Here is a 21,114-nt window from a genome sequence, read left to right as displayed (position 1 = left end):
AGAGGAAAAAACAACGGTTAGAAGTCGATCTCATTCTATACCTTTAAAGCGCCATAGGAAGAAAAAAAAAAAAGCACACATCAAAGAGACATTTCAGAAATGTTGTGATGCTCTCTGATTTCATAGAAGGGTTATAACAAAGCATCAGTTTCTACACAAGCATAGTATAGCTTCATCATGACAGACAAACCCAGTGCAGGAACATTCAGCTCTTTTCTCCACCTAAGTAGAGCCTTCCTACCAGGTTTGTTATTTCAGAGTCACTGAGGCCATTCTTGAATAAAAAAAGAAACATTTTCTGATCCATATCAGATAGATCTTAAACTTCTTAGGGGCACATTGGACTCAGAGAAAAAAAGCAATTACTTACATCATCTTGAACCCCACTACACAGAGCAACCATAATACCTCGGAAGCAGGAAACCCTTCCTTAAACAGCTCACATTGCCACTGAAATCAGCAACAAGTTTGGATAGAGCCAGATGGGAGGATCAGGCTTATCAGCTGGAAGTGGCACTGGCAGAAAAGCACTGGGTCAAACCCCAGCTGATGTAAATGAGTGCAACTCCCCTCCAGTTAACCGAGCTGGGCCGATTCAAGCCAGCTGTGGATCAAACCCACAGTGTGTTTTGCAAGTCTATTTCCAACTCTTCAGGGCTCTACTCTGCTGTGTTTAAACATTCACAACACCCACTGAATTTAATGAGAACTGTGTGTACAGAACACTAGTGTTATTTCTTTTTAAATATTTGGGAGGTGCTCAGAGACTGTGATAATGAGTGCCATATATTAGAACTGAGACAGAATGGTATTGAATCATCCGACCCTTAAGTAGGACAGGTCATTAATCTTTTCCTTGGGAGAACATTTCAATTTTTGCCTTGGCAAATGAGGAATCATCATTAATAGATGTGGGGGTTCTACCTTTGCCAAGTCCCAGACAAAAATGTGTTTTTCCATTTGCCTTGGGCTTGTTTAAGCTTGCCTAAGGAGGCCAGCCTCACAGTTTGAGAAACACTAGCAGCCACCATACCCTCATTCCCAGCTAAATTAAACCCTATTACACTGTAATTAACCTTGCCTAACTTGTTCTGAGTTACAGCAGTAGGTTAAAAAAAAAAAAAAACATCATGCCTTGCCTAAACTGTCCCTGAGAAGCACTTCTACATACCAGGCTTGCCTACTATTCAAATATTTCAGCTTCTCCTGGAAGCTCCTCCTCTGAAGATCACAACTCAACTGCAGGCAACACCAGAACTCTTCTTGACTTCAGCGTGACCAGAATCATCTGCTATTATACTCCTGCGCCCCAATTTCATGCCAAACAGTGTATTTTGGAAGAAAACAGAAGTGATGGCAAGACTACGTACATTTAAGGCTTAGGTATACACTAAAGGCTTAAGAGATACACATAGGCGGGCTCACTACACTTCTTACATTACATTTAAAGCAGTAGAATTCTACTATATGAATTAGTCTGTTGACCATTTTATTTAGATGTAATATTAAAAAGAAAACAAAAAAAACAAACGTTTCTAATTCTATTTGGCTTGTGGGGCAAGCGTGAGAAGAATAAGAAAGTAGGAAAAACTTTTCAAAGTCATCCTTTTAAAAGGAAAACAAACTGTTGGTAAAACCATTGTTCCCAGATCCCATTTTAAAAACTCAAATTTCTTCAACTGTATTTTGAAAGACCTACTTTTATCGGAGATCCATCAGGCTTGGTAAAGCCCACAGTTTTTGATCAGACCATCAAGGCAACAGTCTTAAAACTATTATAAACCCACTGAAGTCGTTCTGATGAAGGTCTGGATAATCCTTTAACTGCCTGCAGTAAAAACATACAGGGGAAATACAGCACAAAGCACCACAGCTTCAGCTTTGCACTGCTCCTGATAAAAGGGTATTCAAGAAAAAGAAACACTTGCATACAAGAAGTGCCACCATTGATTACGTATGTCACCAGTGGAAAGGTAGTAAACCTCTGAAGTGCAGCGCTGATGGTCAAAGCCAACATGAGTTTTCCTTTAAGTCTGAACGTATGGGTAAAAAAATAAAAAGAACAAATGGTTATACATCAAACATAGCATAACGCCTCCCACAGAGCCAGACTGACCCTACCTGCTCCTTTAAAGACATTACACCCCTCGATTCGCACAATACATGCAACAACTATTTTTTCCCCCCCCTCTCAGTACCCCGTACCCCCACGGATACCACAGATACTGTCCCTTCGCTTCCCGTCCCCGCACCCCCTCCGGAGCATCCCTCAGGGTTCAGCCCCATCCCCGCCGCCGACCCGCGGCGCTTCAGCTCTCCGTCGGCCGCCCGATGCCCGGACCTCGCTGGTCAAGTGGTCCTAAACATTTCACAATTATGATAGAGAACTGTTGAACTGTTAAGAACCACTGCACCAAGGAGGCTGAGGAGGCGCGGGGCGGGGGACGCGCTTCCCCCTCTCTCCTAACAGCCGGCCTCGGCTCTTCCTCTCGCCGCGGCGGACCTGGGGACGAGACAAAACACATGGGGCAGTCGGGCTGGAGAGCACCCGGACCCCCCCGCTCCTCGCACAGAACTGCCACTTACTCCTGGCCAACGTCCCGCCGGCCTCGCGCTGGGGCTTGGAAAGAATAATAACAACAGCAAAAGTTTTATAAAAGAAAAAAAAAAAGAAAAAAAAAGAAAAAAAAAAAAAAGCCATTCTTCTCAGCTCGGAGCCTCTCTCTCCGCCACCCACCCCAGTGCCGGGCTCAGCGTGCGGGGCACGCTTTTATACCCGCGCGGGCACGAGCCGTCCCCTGCCGCGGCGGCCAGGAATGCAGCCCTCGCCCCTGCCGGGACCAGTTTTTCCAGGCTGCCTTCTCCCTGACGGGGTGGTTTTGTTTCGAGCCATCATCATCATCTGGGGCAGCCCGACGTCAGCAGGGAAGAAAGGACAAACCTGTTCGGCGTTTCCTCCCGCCCTCCTCCCTGTCACCGGGGGGAACCGCTCAACAGGTTTCGCCTGAGCCGGAGGTGGCGGCTGCGGGAGCGCGGAGCAGACTCCACCCAGCGCCCTCCTGACAGCGGCTGCCGCCTGCCTCGCCGCCCTGCCGGCTTCCCCCCGCCTGGCTGCCAGCCTCACACAAATGGGATTAAAATAATAATTAATAATAATAATAATAATAATAAAGCCCTAAACCGGCCCGTCGTGTTCGCTGGGGGATTTTTGTTGTTGTCGAGGCACCGCTCGGCGCCTTCCCCTCAGCAAATACGGGGCGGGGTGGGGGGCTGCCCGCTTTTAGAAAGGCCCCGTGGCTCCCCGGATCGGCTGGTGGCATTGCTGTGTGCTGCCCTTCCCTCCCGTACGAAAATCCACAGGCTTGGTGCGATCCCCGTGTTGCTGAGCATGGTGTTTTGTTTGTTTTTTTTTTTGCTCAGGAATGCCATGAAGTGCTGCGTGCTGTGGGAGTAGGGCTGGCTGTGCCCCATCTTCCCCACAGCCCCACCGCTGGGGCTTTTTGGATCCTAGGGAAAAGCTTCTTTCAGTAAGGGTGGTGAGGCACTGGCACAGGTTGCCCAGAGAGGTGGTGGACGCCCCGTCCATAGAGACAGCCAACGTCAGGCTGGATGGGGCTTTGAGCACCTGGTGGAGCTGTGGGTGTCCCTGTTCAGTGCAGGGAGTTGGACTGGATGCCTTTAAGGGTCCCTTCCAACTCAAACAATCCTTTGATTCCATGAACTTCCAGAAATCAGGCCGCTTGCCACAACACCGGGAGTCACTTTCTCTGAATTTTGAGTTTCTTCCATTAATTCCTCACAATTTCACTCTCTTTGTCTATAGAAGAATGAAACACAACCCACTGGGCTTTTGGAGCCCAGCTGCCGGGGTGGGCAGGAAGGCCTTCACACTTTGCCATGCTGAGACAGGGCAGCCTGTGTGATGTAGGAAAGATGTGGATGGTTGGCCCTGCTCTGCCAGTGACTCAGCCTCAGGCCTTCACCAAGTCACTTCACCACACCTTGAGTAGGAGAGATAATGCGTACCTGCCTCATCTTAAGAGGCTTCACTAATGTTAATAGAGTGTTTTGCATGTTTAAAGAGCTGTATATGTGCTGTATATGAATTCTGGCACTCCAGTTCCTATGATCTTTGGCTCTTTATAAATATATAGGCAACTCAAGCCGGTCCTGGAGGAAATGCCCATAAGAACAGGCATTGCAGAGCAGCGAGGGACTCCAGTGCATGTGATTGAGGCACTCCCACCAGAGCAGGAGCAGACAGGTTGCTCCAGGAGCCTATGCAAACTCCCCAGATCTAGGCTGGAGGCGTTTCAGTTCACTTTGGTAAAACCAGCTCCTGCTCTTCTCCACTCTCTCAGACTCAAACCCAGAAATTAATTTTGTGCCTTTTATTTCCTAGAGAGTACGATCTTTACAGCCTTTCTGAACCTTTGTGTTCTCACAGAATTATTTTTGTCTGCCTAATATATAGGAATATGCAGTGTTTCTGTGTTAATTCAAAGGAAATATATGTTGCTGACAGCAGTAGAAGTAAGGCTGCTCCTCTGTGAGAAGACCCCTTGTTTTTTGACAGTGTCCAACGTCTTCTCTTAGCTGTGATGCACACACCATGCACACCATGACCATATTAGCTGTTTTCTATATATAATTCCTTGCTAACTACTGCCAACTTTCATCCGCCCCTAACAAACACAAACACACACCCACACCCATGACTCTACAATACCACTCAGCTAAATAATAACCCAACTGCCCTTACTGTAAAAGCCCTTTCCAGACAAACCAGTCAGAACCCACTGCTGTGATGGTGAGATGTAACACCATCCTCTGACCCCACTGCAGGTCTGATTCAGGTTCAGACACGTATGGCTGATGGCCCTGAAGAAGGGCTCTGAGTCCTAAGAGGGTAATTGCCTGGGGCAGCCAGTGGGAACTGAGGTACAAGAACTCATACTGGGTTTAGGCAGGATAAGTCACCTCTTGCTTTGTGTTTTTTAGGATGCATTGGTGGTTTTACTGAATGAATGTTTAAGGTTGTTGTTTGTGTTTTTATTTTCAGAGAAGAATATTATAAAAGATGGCACAGGTCTCCTACTTGGCAGATGTATAAGGGGTGGCTAGGATGAATTTTACTGTCTAACATCCCATTACCTCTCTTGGGCAGTCTCACAGAAGAGAATGAAAGTTTCAAAAAGTAGGAGAGATACCTAACAGTAGAAGTGGACTAACAGCACTATACAAGGGATAAGCCATATATTAATTGTTATTCCTCTGTGAAGGTATGAAAAGTGATTGAGGCATTAAAATAGTAGGATTGGTACTGAAACTGGATAGAGGAGAAATTTAGTTGTATTAAAAGGAACAGTAATTAGCTTGTATTTCTACTGGTGGTTAAACTAGATATCATTTGTATCCTACTCTTTTCAGCTGCATATATATGACCACAGTAGTTATGTGCTTGGTTTGCAATGGACCATGGTGGAACAAATGGCTTTGTTAAACAAGTAGCATGTATGTCACCCATTGACATGGCCACTCAGGGGCACAAACCGAATAAATAGGGCTATGCTATCTGCTAGACACTGAGACCTGTCTGATTGCACTGGAGAAACAACACAGGTGGAGTTTGCTTGTGTAGGGAAGCAAATACTAATCAGCTGATAGTGTCAAACAAAGGAGCAGCACAAATGAAGACTTAATGCTGGGGATAACTGTAGGAAACAAACAGCTGGCCTAGGAGAAAGCAAAGATGTAGCATAAGCTTATGGAAGACATAAAAGGATGTGCTGATTGCATGGTGGAATATGGAAGGCATAAGATCTTGCATATTCTGATAGTGAAAGATTATGTGACACTATGACAGATGATTGGAAGATTATATCATTATTTTCCATCAGTATCCCCATGCTCCTTGGCATAAAGTCCCAACACTCTCCTGCCAATAGTGTATTTTGGCAGGTAATATCCTGGAAGGGTGTGGAACAACATGCAGTACAATTCCTTGTACTACAACGTGTTTTAGCTGACAATTCTAAACTCAGAATGAATCTAGCATGCAAACTAGCTTGGATTCAGAGCTTACTATTGCTTTTCCCCGTCCTCAACAGTTCCCCACTGATTCACTATTCTTGCTCATTATTGCTTGCCTAAAATTAGGTTGGAAGTTTCTTAAGCAAAGATTTGGAGTCTGACATGTGCTGTAAAATACCTGTCATAGTCTTGGGAAACAGACCAAAAAGCATGCAAGTAGATTTTCTTCCACCCTGGGAAATCACCATTCCATATGTTCATAGCAAGCACTGATGGGGCAACTTCTTGTTTACTTGAGTTGACTCAAACTCATTTGCCAATATAGCAGCCCAGTATGTGTCACATGTAAGTATAATAACAGCTTAATAGTAACCTGCTTTGTGATAATAAGCACTTTGAGAGAGAGCGTAATGCTTCCTCATGAATGGGAAGTATTTTCATTTTATTGCCTAAATAACACTAAGTAATTTAAAGAGAAAGAAGATGGGTTGGGATGTTTTTTTCAACCAAGAACTTTTAGAAAGATTGTTGGGGGTTGCCATTCAGTACTTAAATTGATAAAGACATGCTAGAAATTAAAATATGGAAAACAGTGAAGAATTCACCATTTTATGCACAAAATTTTGATTAATCTCAAAATTACCAGCTTAGTGGGAGATGGGTTTGTAGGTCACATGTTCTGTCTAAGCAACTCATCCTCCCTGGCCACGTATCAATTTGGTGTGTAATACTGCACGTCACCATTTTCCTTGCTCTGATTTAATGTATTGTTCATTCCATTCAAGCAGCTAAATCTGTAAATTCTGGAGTACAAATTAATGTACTCTTTCCTTCTTAGGGAGAATTTTTCAAGTCATGCTTTGTCTGTATGCAGTAGCACAACAAGTTAGCAGTAAGTAAATAAGTAATAGTAGACATTTTCCATTTCCTATTTCAAATTTTTGATTGTATTGTTAAACATGTCAGTTCTTTAAATTACCAGTCCACAGTAAGGCAACACCAGAACTTTGTGCACTCACAGGCTTTATCAGGGGTACAATTACCTATACATCAGCAATTTTAAAACAAACAAAATCAAACCAACAAAAAACGACAGTCCTTGTGCTGCAGATAGTTTGTGAGCTGTCAAGTGGATGAGCCCCAAGGGGTGAGTCAACTTCTTCATCGAGAGATTGATACTGGGGAGGATTTCCAACTTCATCATAGAAGCTCTAAAAAACATCAGGAAGAGCATGTTGCAAATGATGATGCTGTGCTGTAACTTTCCACTGGAAGCTTTGGGTCCACAGCAGTACTTTCACCATATGCCGAAGCTATTAAGATGACAGTTAAAAATGAATGTATAAGAAATGGAATCCACTGAGTCTTGTTTTGAAATTGACTCTGGATATATAATCTCTGTAACATTTTAACCAAAATTCAGAAAGTTTGGACTGGGCTTTCAAAAAATGCCAACCAACATTCACAGAATGGCAGCATGAGCTTCTGGTGCATTGGCCACTCTTCCCCACGTTGTGTGATCTGCAGATAGTTTTTCAGAGTTATTAGAATGATGTGATCCGCTCCGTAAAGCCATGAGATAGGAAATCGTTACTCATGATTTGACCACTGAGATTTCTTAAAGTGTTTGCTGGTTCAGCCATTGAAGATGAAGAGTCAGAGTGGTATAAAATAGTATGGTAATTTTTAGCAACTTGTCATACTTCTGGTTTTATGTCCTTGAATGCAGAATTTTCCAAACAACAGTGGTAAATGGTGACATAGCTGTGGGCAAAGAGCTCAGTCAAAGTGGTCAAGTAAATAATGTGCCTTATTTGACATCCCATTCTGTCGGTCAGCAAAGATGACAGGCAGTCATCTTGGCCTTGAAGCCCTGGATCTCTGCTGAATTCAGCAGAGATCTCTTCAGGATCCTTACCTCGAAGGTGCTGAGGATATCCTTATCACCCAAACTGACCCTTCAGCAGGAATCAGATGTTCCACAGAAAGAATTTACTGCACCCAAGCCCCACTTTTACTGGGCTCTGGTCACAAAGATCCACAGCAGTACATATCTAGGAAAGAAGTTGAACACCCTAAAAGACACAAGTATAGTTTTTCATGCGCCACTAGAGAATCTCCCCAGCACAGCAGCTTCTAATGCATGATGGGATTAATTTGTCTGTTCTAATTGTCCTTATCTCTCAGTAAAAGATTGCCATTATGATTCCTTCTTCTCTCTCCTGACAGTCTTCTTTTTGCTATGCATGACCATTGCTTCTGAATTGCCAGGACTGACATTCCTCTTATGTGCTAATAATTAAATAATTAGAAATCAGGATGTAGAAATAACCACCCTACAAGAACAAACGTTGTAATTCCTTTTATTCCTTTTCTTATCACCCTTTACTGCATGGAGTCTCACCTAATCTCACTTGCAAAGTCTTAAAAGCAGGGTCTGTGGCAGCTGTACAACACATACTGGAACCTAACAGGATCTGGGACAGTGGCACACGCACTGTACACTTACACATGTAATTAGTGGGACTAATTTGCACTCAGAAATGCTGCATATACAACTTAGCAGGCAGCTCTGGTATTCTTCTGGGCAAGAAAGTTAGATAGGGCTCCCATTTTGACACCTAGAAGGCACCAGAGCCTGTGGAATACAGTGTCTTGAGAGAACAGTTATTTGTTGTGGTGGTATTGATTCAGAGATTAATCTCTTGGCCTCTTCCCATCCTGTTGTGCCAGGTGCCACGCATCAGCTTGCTGCTGGAAGTGGGCTGAGCTGCAGGACTCCATGGGCTGGCACCTGCCCAGGGCTTGGCTGCCACTTCCCTCTGAGCACTGCATCCTGGTTGCGAGGGAGGTGCTGCTGCCGAAGACACCAGTGGGAGAGCACAAGATCTGCACCAGCTGAGCAAGTCTCAACCAGCTGGTGTTGGCAGGGTTGGGCGAGGGGAAAGGGACACTGCCTCTTCCTCACCAGCTGGGCCAGCAATGAGTCGTGCTCCCCATTCGTTTTATTTGCTTCCCTTATGTCTGCAGCAGGTTTGATCAGATGTCAATGTAGATTTGGACATTGGCTACCAAAGTCTTTGACCATGGGATTTATATCAACTCTCCCAACTCAAGACAAATGAAGGAGAGCTGTTTTGTGCGGTTTACAGAAGACATTGCATTTTGCTGCTATGAATCAGGGTACTTTTCTCAGCTGCACTTTTTGAGATGCAGGCTCCTGCCTCTTCCCATTCAGCTGATCACAGGTAAACAAATGTACGTATAATTAAGTTTCTGCAGTAATTTTCAAGTAGACACTTTGCACAAATAATAAATGTAGTAGTAGCAGGTCTTATTCTGACTCATGGACTATCTAAGATGGCAACATCTGAGTCCAACAGATTCATTTGTATGGTTCAGTAGGGTATTTTAAATATCTTCCAAGCTTTCTACATTAGTAGCTGTTCCAAAAGAGTCACTAAAATTAAAGCGTCATTAAAGCTGCAGAAGAATCATGGAAAGTCTAGTCTTACTGATTTTACTGCTAATAACAGCCCACCTGGAAGAGACACAAACGTGTCAGCAGAGCCTGTGATGACATACGCCTCTCACATTTGATCAGTTCTTCATAATTTGTTTTCACTTACCATAAAATTATTTCAGGTTTATAGTGATCTAACAAATTACAATGATGGAAACTAAAAGCACTTCATTTCATACACTGCTTTGTAGGCCCTATGCGGGGATCAGCATAAGTGCCTGGAGAAAGGGATTACACCTATTGCTGAATATGATTTTGCCATGGGACCATTACTGCTTAGAACCAAGCAAAATTTGGTTTCTATGCACAGGGGATACATTTCTCTCATTTGTCATATCACTACTTGAACCCATCTTAAAAATGGATAAATCTGCTGATATCACAGTCTTTTTTGTAGAATCCCCATAGATTATACTGTTCAGAAGACTGCAAAAGTCTGCTTTAAGGAAGTTAAAGGCTTTAGCTTCAGATAAGGAATTTCAATGTCACTCACTGCTGAACACTGTGGAGTTTTTAGGAATTGAAGAAGAATGAGCAGATACTGAAGGCTTGTGAACAGCTGATGTCCTTCAGCAAGTACTGATCAGACACAGCTAGTCAATCTGTCAGTGGGTCAGCCAAAACAACATGCAGTGAGAGCAAGCACATGCTGATTTTGCAAATAATTAAGAATACCCTTCCGCTGCTGAAGTTTTATAAGAGAATCTCCAAAAGGAAGCTTAATGTTTTCAGACATCGTTAAAAAAGAAAGTGGTGGCATTCAGGAAAGGAAAGCTGTAACTCAAATCAGGAACTCAGACATATTAATTGTGCAAATCCCTGCTTTTTACAGTGTTAGAGAAGTGCTGACATAGCCCAAGCAGTCGCTATCCCTTGGCAGTATTTGCTGGATCATTAGGAAAAAGAAACAAAGTGGAAGCTGGGTGTTGTCTGCCAAGTGAAGAAAGCTTTAAAATTGATGCAATGTTTGACTTTTACATGAGGCATTCACAGCGTCTCCTCCATGGAAGAGGAGGAGAGGCAGCAGAAGTTCACCACCAGCATTCGTTTCAAGAGCATCACTTCAAAGCCCCACCACCGGAAACAAATCCACCATGAGCAGCAGATTACTGCTGTCATTTTCTCACAGAAATGAATACGTCATTTTTATGTTCTGTTAAGCATTAAAAACTCATACAGAAAAACATCGTGAGCTCTTCTGTGCCAAAAGACTGCAAAATGATCCAGCTTCTGCCATGCTATTCCACTGCGTACAAAGTATCAAGCTGGGATCTACAAATGATCCTTGAATTAGGTGTTTGATTTAGCAGATGGATATAGACATGAAAGGGTATAAGGGCATCATGGCTGACTGGAGGTGAAGTTGTTAGAGAAGTTAGGAAAGGACCAGCAGCTAGTCCTGGGCAACAGAATGGGCATGTTAGTGTTAGTATGGCACTGTACAGCTGCTAAACCCACAGAGCTTTACCGAGCAGACAACTGCTGGATAAGAAAGAAGAGTGCATTTGATCTTTCAGTGATGACCTGAAGGGGAAAAATTAGGATGTTTGAAAAGCTAAAGCTGCCCCAAGAATACTTAGCATATTTTAACTCATGAATGACACCTAGCTGCTTACAGTAACTGGAACAAATAGGTAGGAACAAATTGGTATAATTTTCATTCATTATAATATTAAGATTTTGCTTTTAACCACTAGCTATGTGAAGCTGAAGTGTTACTGTACACAAATAGATTCATCACAAGACTCGGAATTGTCACAGAGACAATCACAGACAATTATGATTACTAAATCTACTACACAAAGCAAAGGGTGTAACAGACAAACCAGACAAATACAGCATCTTGAAAGCGTTACTGAATTCTGCTCCCAACAGAATCAAGAGGTGAAGTTTCTGAGTAGGCTGGGTGATCAATGCAACTTCTGTGATCACAGTACCCTATCCAAAGTTTATCTTAAAACCTGATGACTGCTACAATTCTTGAGTGAAATTTTGACTTATGTTAAAAAGATTCAGTTCTCAGATGTTAAATGTGCATTCATGCATTTCCCATTAGCACTTTTTTAGATATCAGTCTATTCATAAGGCACATTGTATCTAAAAAGTTGCAGGAATACTATCTTATGTGAGGTAATGCATTAATGGCATGTACAAAAGTAAGGTGTGTACTTTTGTAAAGATTTGTCAGAAATAACCTAATACCTCTTTATTCTTGCTGTAAACATGATCCAGCACACTTCTTTTTAGCTTTACAAGCTTCTAACTATCTTATTGGATCACATTTCTAAACGTTACCCTTAGTGTCTTTACTGCTAGGCCAGCATACACAAATAAAATGGTTGCCTGTTTCCTTCCCTCTATTTCAGTTTTAATGTTGAGACTTACTGTTTCAGTAATTTAGACTAGGAAAAAAAAAAAAAATCAACCCAAAGTTTTCTACTTTAGGCAGATGTTAGAAATATAAGAAAATGATAGTTTAGAATGTTTTCTGTAATCAAATCAAATCTTATTTAAAGGCATAAGGATGCTTCTGTATATATTGCAGTCAGCCATCCTGGGACAGAGAGCAAGTGCTGCTATAGATATGTCATTGCATCTGAGAATCTGTTTTTTATTATTTATTTTAATCCCAAGGAAGTCACTTACAGAGATGTTTATCAAGAGATTTCCTACTTCATTGCACCTCCTTTTAGACAAGAGTTTAGGTACTAGGTCTAAACAATGGGAAAAGGAGTCTCTGTACACTTTTTTTCCTAATTGCAGAAATTTGCACAAACATGGCTTTGTTACAGACATTCCATTTGTGTATTTACAGGTAAGACATTGAATCTGAGGCATGATTTTTGAAGCTTATCTTAGATCTCATTTACTTAATTCAATACTAGTTTTATTGAATCTGAAGCATATTTATTGCTATATAGCATCAATTGTTTAATAACAAGGCAGCACAGTTGTAGCATTTGTGACCATATTGAAGAGGTGCACTACTTTTCACATTGAAGTATTGTGCTTTTTTATTTTCTCAGAGTGCACTCACGGTTGCCCTGTTTTAGGGGGATCTGATATGCAGCATACCTTGGGAACCTTTTAATGCCAGCCAGCTCAGTAAGTCATCCATGCAGCTCTTCTCCGTGGTAAGAATAGCTGTGGGAAGGTTGGACAGCATAAAGAGGAAAAAGAAACAAGTATCTGCACTTCAAAGATTCCCTTCAGATGAAATAGATATAAAATCCACATAGATTACTGCAGCAGCTGTAAGGTGAAATTAAAAGTTGCCATTGCCAATACATGCATTTGCCTGGAGTATTCTCCATGTTTACATATTCTGGGATGGACATAGCTGGAAAGGGGTGTATCACTTTTTTTTTCCCTTTAGACTGAAGGTGTTGTGACTTTAAACTTAGGGCTTGTTAACACCAAGATCGCATTTCCAGTCCAAAGAATTCAGTGTCCAGCATGTAGCAATCTTGATTATACTCCGGTCAGGATGTGGTAGAGATGCTATTAGAAACAAAACAACCAGTTCACCCAGACAGTCCCACAAACATGCTTTATGGCATCTGCATCATACTTATTTCAAATGAGCCTTTACAGTGACACACTGGTGAAGACTGGTACACAACTGCAGGCAGATGCCCACAGCTGATTCAATTGTTTGCACTGACACAGTTGCTGTAATTGAAGCTGAAGTGATACAAGCCATTGCAAAAATCAGACAAAGTGAAACCAACATTGTTCCACAGAGATTTTATTAGTTGAAACACAGAAATGTACAATCCACTGTTTTCTCTTGGAACGAGTTCACCACAGCATTTCCTTTTGCCACGCCTGCAATACTGTCTTCGGTGATTTAATAAAAGAAGATTCAAAAGGTCGTCTTAAAAACAGAGCTTGTGCGGTAAGGACAATACATTCCAGCCTCACTCGTTCGCAAAACTTTCCTTAAAAAAAAAAAAGTGATTAAAACGTAAAGCAGCATATTGTTTTTAGAAAATCAGTGAGAGATGAATGTGTTCCTAAGTAAAGAATATTTCTAAGTCAGTTTTAGTTTTCCTGGATGCTCTGTGTGCATCTTCTGTTGTTTCTTTCCTTTTTTCTCCCCATAATCACTGAACACCACTAATACTTCAGAGCTGGTATTTCTAAGAGGAGTGACCATCTTCTACAGCCTATGCATGAAGAGAAAAATGGATGTTTAACAGTGGGAAGTATCCAAAACCTTCTTGGGAATAGATTACCATGCAGCCTGTCAAGCAAGTTCTCATGCATCACTGATGACTTCCTTGAGATCACCTGCACTGCTGGTGGCTCAGACCAAAGGAGCTGAGATATCCAACTAGGAGCTGAAGATTTAACACATTCATTCCCCATTTGCAAACTAAAAGTGACTTTTGCAGACAAATTTCACTGCAAATGGAAATAACTTTGCAATACCACACAGATTGTGAAGGTATTTTTAACATTTTCATTCTGACACTGGAAAGCTTCCATTCAAAAGCTTGAGACTGTGACTGCATCTAATCCTACTCTAACAGCTTAAAAGAAATGAAACCTCCAAACTTTACAGGAAAGGAAAAAAAAAAGCCTGATTCTGCCTCATGTTCTCATTTGGACCACAACTATTTTTTAAATGCAATTACCCACCTATATACATGAATTCACTCACATTGATCAAATGGGACGCAGAAGAAGCAAGGTAGCCATGACTGCAACCAAACCTTTAACTAAATTTCATGTTCATTTGATTAAATAAAGGACATCATCTCCTCCCAGTAATTAAATTGGTATTAGACTTGCCAATATATTGGAGAAGAGATATCTAAATCCACAACATATTGCATCAGAAAGGAGTTCAGAGAAATGAAAGGCAAGTTTTAAATGTCTCCAGTTACAGCACAGCACTGAGGATGGTCAAACGCCCAGACAAGTTCACTACAGAGAGACTTGTCAGATCTGATGCTTTGAACATGGGACTCACACCCTTCTCACAAGCATTCAGCCAGGAGAACACACCTCGTGCATTAGCAGCACAAAAGAGATTCATGCCGGGAGTCAGAGACAGCCATAAAGCCATATATATAAATCAGAGAGTCCATGGCACTGCCCAGTCCTGTGCTCTGGGTGGGAGAGCCACGTGCAGTAAGAGAGCCTTCCACACCCTGCTGTGTAGCTACCTTCTGCCTATTGAGAATCTGCCTATTTTTCTGCAGTGCTTGACGTTATTACCCAAAATCCTTCAGAGTTCAGGGAGTGTTTTGACAACACTCTCAAACACACGGTTTGGTTTTTCATGGCCCTTTGTGAAGCCAGGAGTTGCACTTGATGAACCTCACGTGCCCCTTCCAACTCCGGATATTCTGTAATACTAAGATGGGCTAGTGTAAGGTGCTTGGTGAAAAAGCCAGATGGAGAGCACATCTGCAAATGCTGCAGTACCAAGCAGTGTTTCCTGATTGGGAGGCTGTGATCACACCGTGGCTGTGCTGGAGAAGGGCATGCTCCCACGCTGTGGGCACAGCACCCTGAAAAAACAGGCCTGGCAGGGTGACCAAGGGAAGGAACTTCCTCTCTAAAGCAGACGAGACAGAGGAACAATTTACTGTGGAAGGCCAGGAGAACGAGATACTGCTGCCCTCAACAGATTTATTGTAATAGCATTTAGGTGCCCAACTAAATTGTGAGCCACACTGTAGAACACACTGTAAAAAATCACTTATTGTTTCAGGCCAAAAGAGGAACAAGCATTAGTTCCATTCTATAGACCAAGGCAGGGATAGCAGCTGAGCCCAGCGCTCAAATGAGAGATAAGGCTTAAATATAAAGTCCTCCTCCATATAAGCATATACTGACCCATATATTTCAGAAACCAGGCCCCTGAAATCTGAGTCTTACCTTCTTTTGTTGCTTTTGTCTGAGGAAGTCAAGAACCTCCTTATGCCCTGTAGCCTTTGCCTGTGAGTAGAAACATGAATAAATCTTGCCATCCTGTGCACCAGGACATGCAAATACTTTCTTGTGGGAAGTAAGAATATGTTACCACAATATAATTAAAATCCAATTTAAATTTTAATTCCTCTGAGATAGATGAGAAAGTTCTGGCTCCAACAATCTATTACTTTAGGACAGCACCGGACTTGAGTTCACAACATATAGCAACCCAGTTTATAGCTCCAGAGCAGCACTTACTTTTCCCAAACTCATATTACCTGACAGCACCCACAGAGTTAGAGCACTGCATGCAGTATGGCCATGTGCACACTTACTACTTGTAGGGCGTTCTTGCCATCATAACCAGTTTGCTCCAGGTCTGCACCAGCCAGGTACCAGGCGTACAGCCCATCCACATCACCTTTAGCTGCAAGGCTGGAAAAAACAAATATGTTGGTTCTAAGTCTTTCAGTCTATTTCACTGTGCTCCTGTGTGCTGCCTATGAGCTCCACAAGCAAATGCTGAACCAGAACAGGTTCAATATGGCTGCAGGACAGAGAGGTAAGGAAAGGAACACTATTACAACAGCTTTGAATAGCTGAGCAAGCAACACAGCTTGATGAATCAGTTCCTTAAATTAATAAGGCTGTGCTATAAGTACTTACAACAGGCTAGTTTCACACAGTGGGTGTGACTATGACCAAGGGGGAAAAAAAAGTCATTCAGTTTCATATTTCACAACACAGTATTTATCTCATGAAATGAGTTGGGGGGAGGGCAATGGCTGCATCAAGGTACAGCTGAATAAGTGAGGGAACAAGCAGAGGTGTTCGCTATCAGTCTCCTCCTTTTGAAGCCACTGAGAAAAACCTTTCCTAAGTTTGCACGCTACCAGAAGTTAAAACAGCACATTTACGTGTTATCCTTTGGACAGCCAGCTATGGTTTTTTCTGAGTTAAGGTAATTTAAATGGGCAGCATGCAAAAAAAAAAAAAAAAAAGAAAAAGAAAAAAGAAAAAAAAAGAAAAAAAAAAGGAAAGGAAAGGACAGAAAAAAAGGCTGTTGAAGAGGACTTTATTGCCACATATAACAAGCGATAGTAAAGGTCAACATTAATCTTATAGAAATTAGTGAAAAATAAGTGAATTAACGTTTTCTGAGCAATGTACGCCAGAACGTTTCTTTGCACATCTTCTGGGGGTCTCACCTGTAGTTCCTAAGGTTCCTTTTTAACTTGTTTTTTGTACAGAAGGGCTCACAGCCTGCACATGCATGGAGCATGCCTGTCTCTATCAACTCTGCAGGCTGAGCTGGGCGCACAGCTGAGCGGGCTGCCTCTGCATTTCTAAGGATAAGAACATACCAGGCCACAGAATGGAGAGCAGCTCCTTGCTGCATGCTGGGACTGTCTGAGCACAGCTCCCTGATAACCATCAGATGAAGCTGTAGCTCATTATGAGGGGGAAACCCCCAGTACTATTAAGTTCAACATTCGCTGCCTGAAATGCTGCTTGCGGTGGAGGAACGGCAGAGATGGGCTCTGGAATGATGAATGCCTGGGCAGACCAATGGAGAGCAGGGTGTGCAGGAAGATGTAAGGGACAGTCAATCAGGTAAGCTTATGGAAGAAAGCCTAAAAGCAAGTCTGAAACTTTCAGTTCTCTGCTAGACCGAAATCATCTCTGATGTTGATTAAATCTCTTAAGTACTTGAAAAAATGTTTTCAGGGGAGTGGAAGCCTCTAATTGCAGCAGCCTGAGGAGAAAGGCAGAGAGAGGCTTTTGCTCACAGCAGTCCCAGAAGCTGTGGAGGAAAAGAGAGTGAAGAGGATCTCCATATTCCTCTTGCAACCCTGCCAGCCCCAGGGCAGGGCTGAGGTCCACAGCTGGGATTCAGGGAGACAGGGATGTGGCAGTGGGGTCTGACGTCAGGAAGAAAAGATCAGTAAGCCATTAATTACAACTGCTGTTACAAAAAAGGCCTCTCAGAAAACAGAACAAAATAGAGGAAGCAGAGGCAGTCTAACAGGAAACTCAGTAGGAAACCCTCAAGGAAACTGTAGAAAAAAGTAAACTTTAGTAAAGAAGTGTTAGCAAATCGGAGAAGTTGCTTAGCAGCCACTTCAGAACACAATAATTACTGTTTACAAAGACTTGCTGTTGTCACTGAGAGGTCCCAAAATGAAGGAATGAACAAACCAAAAGCTGAGCAAGTGAGCTACACTCAAACACTTTGGCCTCAGAATGTCACTGCAAAGTGGAAACCACTCTGGACAAAGTCAAGAACATTCAGAACTATTACAAACACAGGGCAATTCAGCTTCATCACTGTAAGCAGCAAACTGCACTTAGAAACTAAATACCTAATTAGCACCTTTTCTGAAAGAGCAGTTCGACTCACAGTACCACAGGTCAACAGCATGAAGTAGTCTCTTTCTGTGATATTAGAGCAATCCAAATACACAGAAGTATCTTCAATTTTTGCAGCAGCCATTTACTGATCAAATTAAAAATGTATTCTGAGGACTGTGACCAGAGAACAAAATACAACAGAATTGCTACAGAATTCAGATACAGCTCTGAACATAAGATACTGGCCATTCATTAAGTTGATTATAATCAAGAACACCATGAAGGACTTTCTCTAACTCCAGATCTCCATAGCCAAGCCAACTGCATCTGCATTTCCTTCACACACTGTAAGTGTACTTCATAGAGTCAAGCATATATGTATATATATATATATATACACACCATATGCAGCAGAAAAATCACAGGGATGCTGCGTATCAATGACATATCATTTTTGGAAGAAATGATTATGCACTAATTTGCAGTTTCAGCATGTAGTTATGATGATGACAGGAGAGCTAAGATACTAGGAACAGTGATAATCCAATTACGCTGCCTCATTTTGTGCCTCCCTGTCACACCATTATCAAGCAAACTGAGTTACAGGAGCTGTTGGGCAAATTATACCAAAAAGCTGCTTGGGTTTCAGAGGGCTGAGAAGGACAAGAGCCAGAACAGTTCTAGACCTGAGAAAGAATGTGAGCAGCTAAATGACACTTTGGGTTCCCTCCTGCCACCTACAGTAAGGATTTCATCTTTCCAAGGAACACAAAGCTCTGTTCTTCCAGTGATTTCCTATTTCAGTGCTTATACAAAACAATCCTTCTGTTTTTGGGTGCATCATCAACATTTAATTTTTATTTTATTTTATTTTAAAAGAAAACCTGTAAAAAATTAAAGTACAAAGCATGGGTTGTCCCATCCTGAGCATATCTGGGAGTGCTATTCTTATTCAGTATTTCCACATCTCTCATAGCTGCAGATTTTTTGTAAGACAGGAGGCATTATAAGCTTGGCCCCAGTTTGTACACAGGCATATTTATTTCTTCTCTCTCAGAACTAGCCCTCAAAATTTATGTTAAATTAGGAGCATCTTACTTAGAATGTCACTGATTTTCTGCATTTCCGTTGTATATAATTTTATGCAATCTAAAAAAAAATGAAAAAGAAAAGTTTGGTTTGGTTTTATTGCTTCTACTTAATTTTGCGACTTGAATAGTGTCTCAGTTCTATACAGACTTCTTCCTATCTAAAACAAAACCAAAAAGCAAAAGTTTATCAATTGCAGAGCATGACAAGCCTTCAGTATTGCTGCATGCCCCAATATGTCTGATCATGGCCTGTTTCTGCAAAGATGCCAATGTTACTGCAGTACAAGAAGAGATTCTGCCATTTTTAATAGATAGGATGTTAACATTGAGATCTGTTTTGCATTTCAAAACAAAGCTATGGACCAGATTCCCAGCATCAACAAAGTGATTCTAAAGAGCAGATTAACACCTCTCACTTCCTCAAAATAAAGCAAATGATGAAACCATGAAAGATTTAACAAGATCACTTATGCTGCATCCATGTGCATCTCCACTTCATACATGAGTTCCTGTGTACAGTTCTGGTGGGTACTCCTTTCCCTCTCAAACATCACCAGTGCCAACAGAGCACATTATTTCTATCTCCTTCCCAAAATTATGAGTCTAAACACAAGGAAATTGAGGAGGCAGGGCAGAAAATTCAGTGTTTGTGGCTTTACGGGAAAGTCAGTTTGTTTGATGATAGATAAGTAGTAATGGCAAAAATGTGCTTCTAGTAACAGAGAACTGTATGGAGAAAACAGATGAGCTCTTTAAGGGCAGTAACCCAGAGAGTATCAAATAGCAAGCAGCTTTGTTGTTCTGAACTCCAAGTGGATACAGAATCATAGAATGGCCTCGATTGAAAAGGAGCACAATGATCATCTAGTTTCAACCCCCTTGCAATGTGCAGGGTCACCAACCACCAGACCAGGCTGTCCAGAGCCACATCCAGCCTGGCCCTGAATGCCTCCAGGGATGGGGCATCCACAACCTCCTTGGGCAACCTGTTCCAATGAAATCCAATGACACAGTGACATGGGGACAAATTCAGACTGGTACAAACTGCACCTTAACGTACATTATGTAAGGATAGAAGAGACATAGGAAAATAGTTCAGATTAGGTGAAGGGAAGATGTTATAAACAGACTGTTCTATCTCAGCCATGTGAAAATGCTGTTTTTATATTAACCTTATCACCATTAATAAAAGTTTAAAATATCTCCAAACCTCAAAGCAAAATATTAGCTTTGAACAAGAAATCACACCATACAGATGCATACGTGCCACGGTCCCTGAAATGCTGCAACAAACAGTGTCAGAAGCACTTTCTGTTTACAGGCCCCTTGTTCTCTTTGTGGACGCCCCACTCATGTCAGCCAGCCAGACAGGTTCTGCACATGGTGCAGCGCTAAGCAAGGGGCCAACTTATTTGCAAAGGAATTCTCTAAGCCACTCCTCTCATCTTGATGGATGGATACAATGCAAAGGAAGGGCCCGCTTCTGTCCTATCACCTGCAGTGCCCTATGAAGCACGTATTAGAACTCAGTGGTAAAACTCCTATTATCCAGTCTCCCCAGCGTAAATTACAACAACTGAAAAACTTCAGCTTGTATTTGTTCATTCTGGAATTATTTAAAGGACAGGGTTCGGTCCCTACAATAATGCATACTTACCCAGACCTTATAGATTTGAGGACGATATGCAGTCCTCAAATTGAGACTTGCCCTGGCAAGTCTCGATTTCCAGACAATTCCTGATACAGAGGCTGGTAGTGAGGGATTTTTTTGTTTGTATTTCAGAGGAAAAGAAGAAATGAAGTAAAAACAACCCGTAATGTTAGGAAATTAATAAAAGCCTTCTCACAATTTTGAACTCAAAACCTTGAAGGGAAAACACAAAATCAGCTATCTGTTTCTTTTAGAAATATGTGTCCTTAGCGTTAAGGCATCTTATCTATTAACAGCAACTGTATGTAAAACTGCTGTAATAGAGGATTATATTCGCTTAAAATTAAATACAGAGGTGGTGAGCATTTGCTGTTTTGGAGTGAAATGCATTTGAAGTGCATTTGATTTACATGTTTTGAGAAAGACACTTGTTAAAGCTGTTCCCATCGAAGTAACAAAAGGATTTTATTTTAATAAAAATTATGCACTATGTGCAACTTTGTTTTCAAATAGAGATGCTATTCAAAAATCTATTT

General features: G+C 41.9%; 1 protein-coding gene and 1 long non-coding RNA gene across 2 annotated transcripts in view; both read right to left on the bottom strand.

Annotated features, from left to right (window-relative positions):
* Positions 1 to 1,472: 1,472 nt before the first annotated feature.
* Positions 1,473 to 2,948, bottom strand: LOC146544350 (uncharacterized). Its single transcript, XR_014883768.1, has 2 exons — positions 2,587 to 2,948; positions 1,473 to 2,503 (listed from the first exon to the last, which is right to left on the bottom strand). It is a non-coding gene; the product is annotated as an uncharacterized LOC146544350 (long non-coding RNA).
* Positions 2,949 to 13,288: 10,340 nt separating this feature from the next.
* The window catches only part of ASPG (asparaginase), a 45,021-nt gene continuing 37,195 nt past the window's right edge, over positions 13,289 to 21,114 (bottom strand). Inside the window, exons 14-16 of the mRNA XM_085225723.1 lie at positions 15,820 to 15,919; positions 15,449 to 15,508; positions 13,289 to 13,497 (exon numbers count right to left, since the gene is read on the bottom strand). Of these exons, the coding sequence (XP_085081849.1) occupies positions 13,477 to 13,497; positions 15,449 to 15,508; positions 15,820 to 15,919 (181 nt within the window). The 3' untranslated portion in view covers positions 13,289 to 13,476. The remainder of the gene's footprint in view (positions 13,498 to 15,448; positions 15,509 to 15,819; positions 15,920 to 21,114) is intronic.

This window comes from Meleagris gallopavo, chromosome 5 (assembly GCF_905368555.1).
Source record: "Meleagris gallopavo chromosome 5, MGAL_WU_HG_1.1, whole genome shotgun sequence".
Lineage (NCBI taxonomy): Eukaryota > Metazoa > Chordata > Aves > Galliformes > Phasianidae > Meleagris > Meleagris gallopavo.
This window is presented reverse-complemented; position numbering and strand designations above follow the sequence as displayed.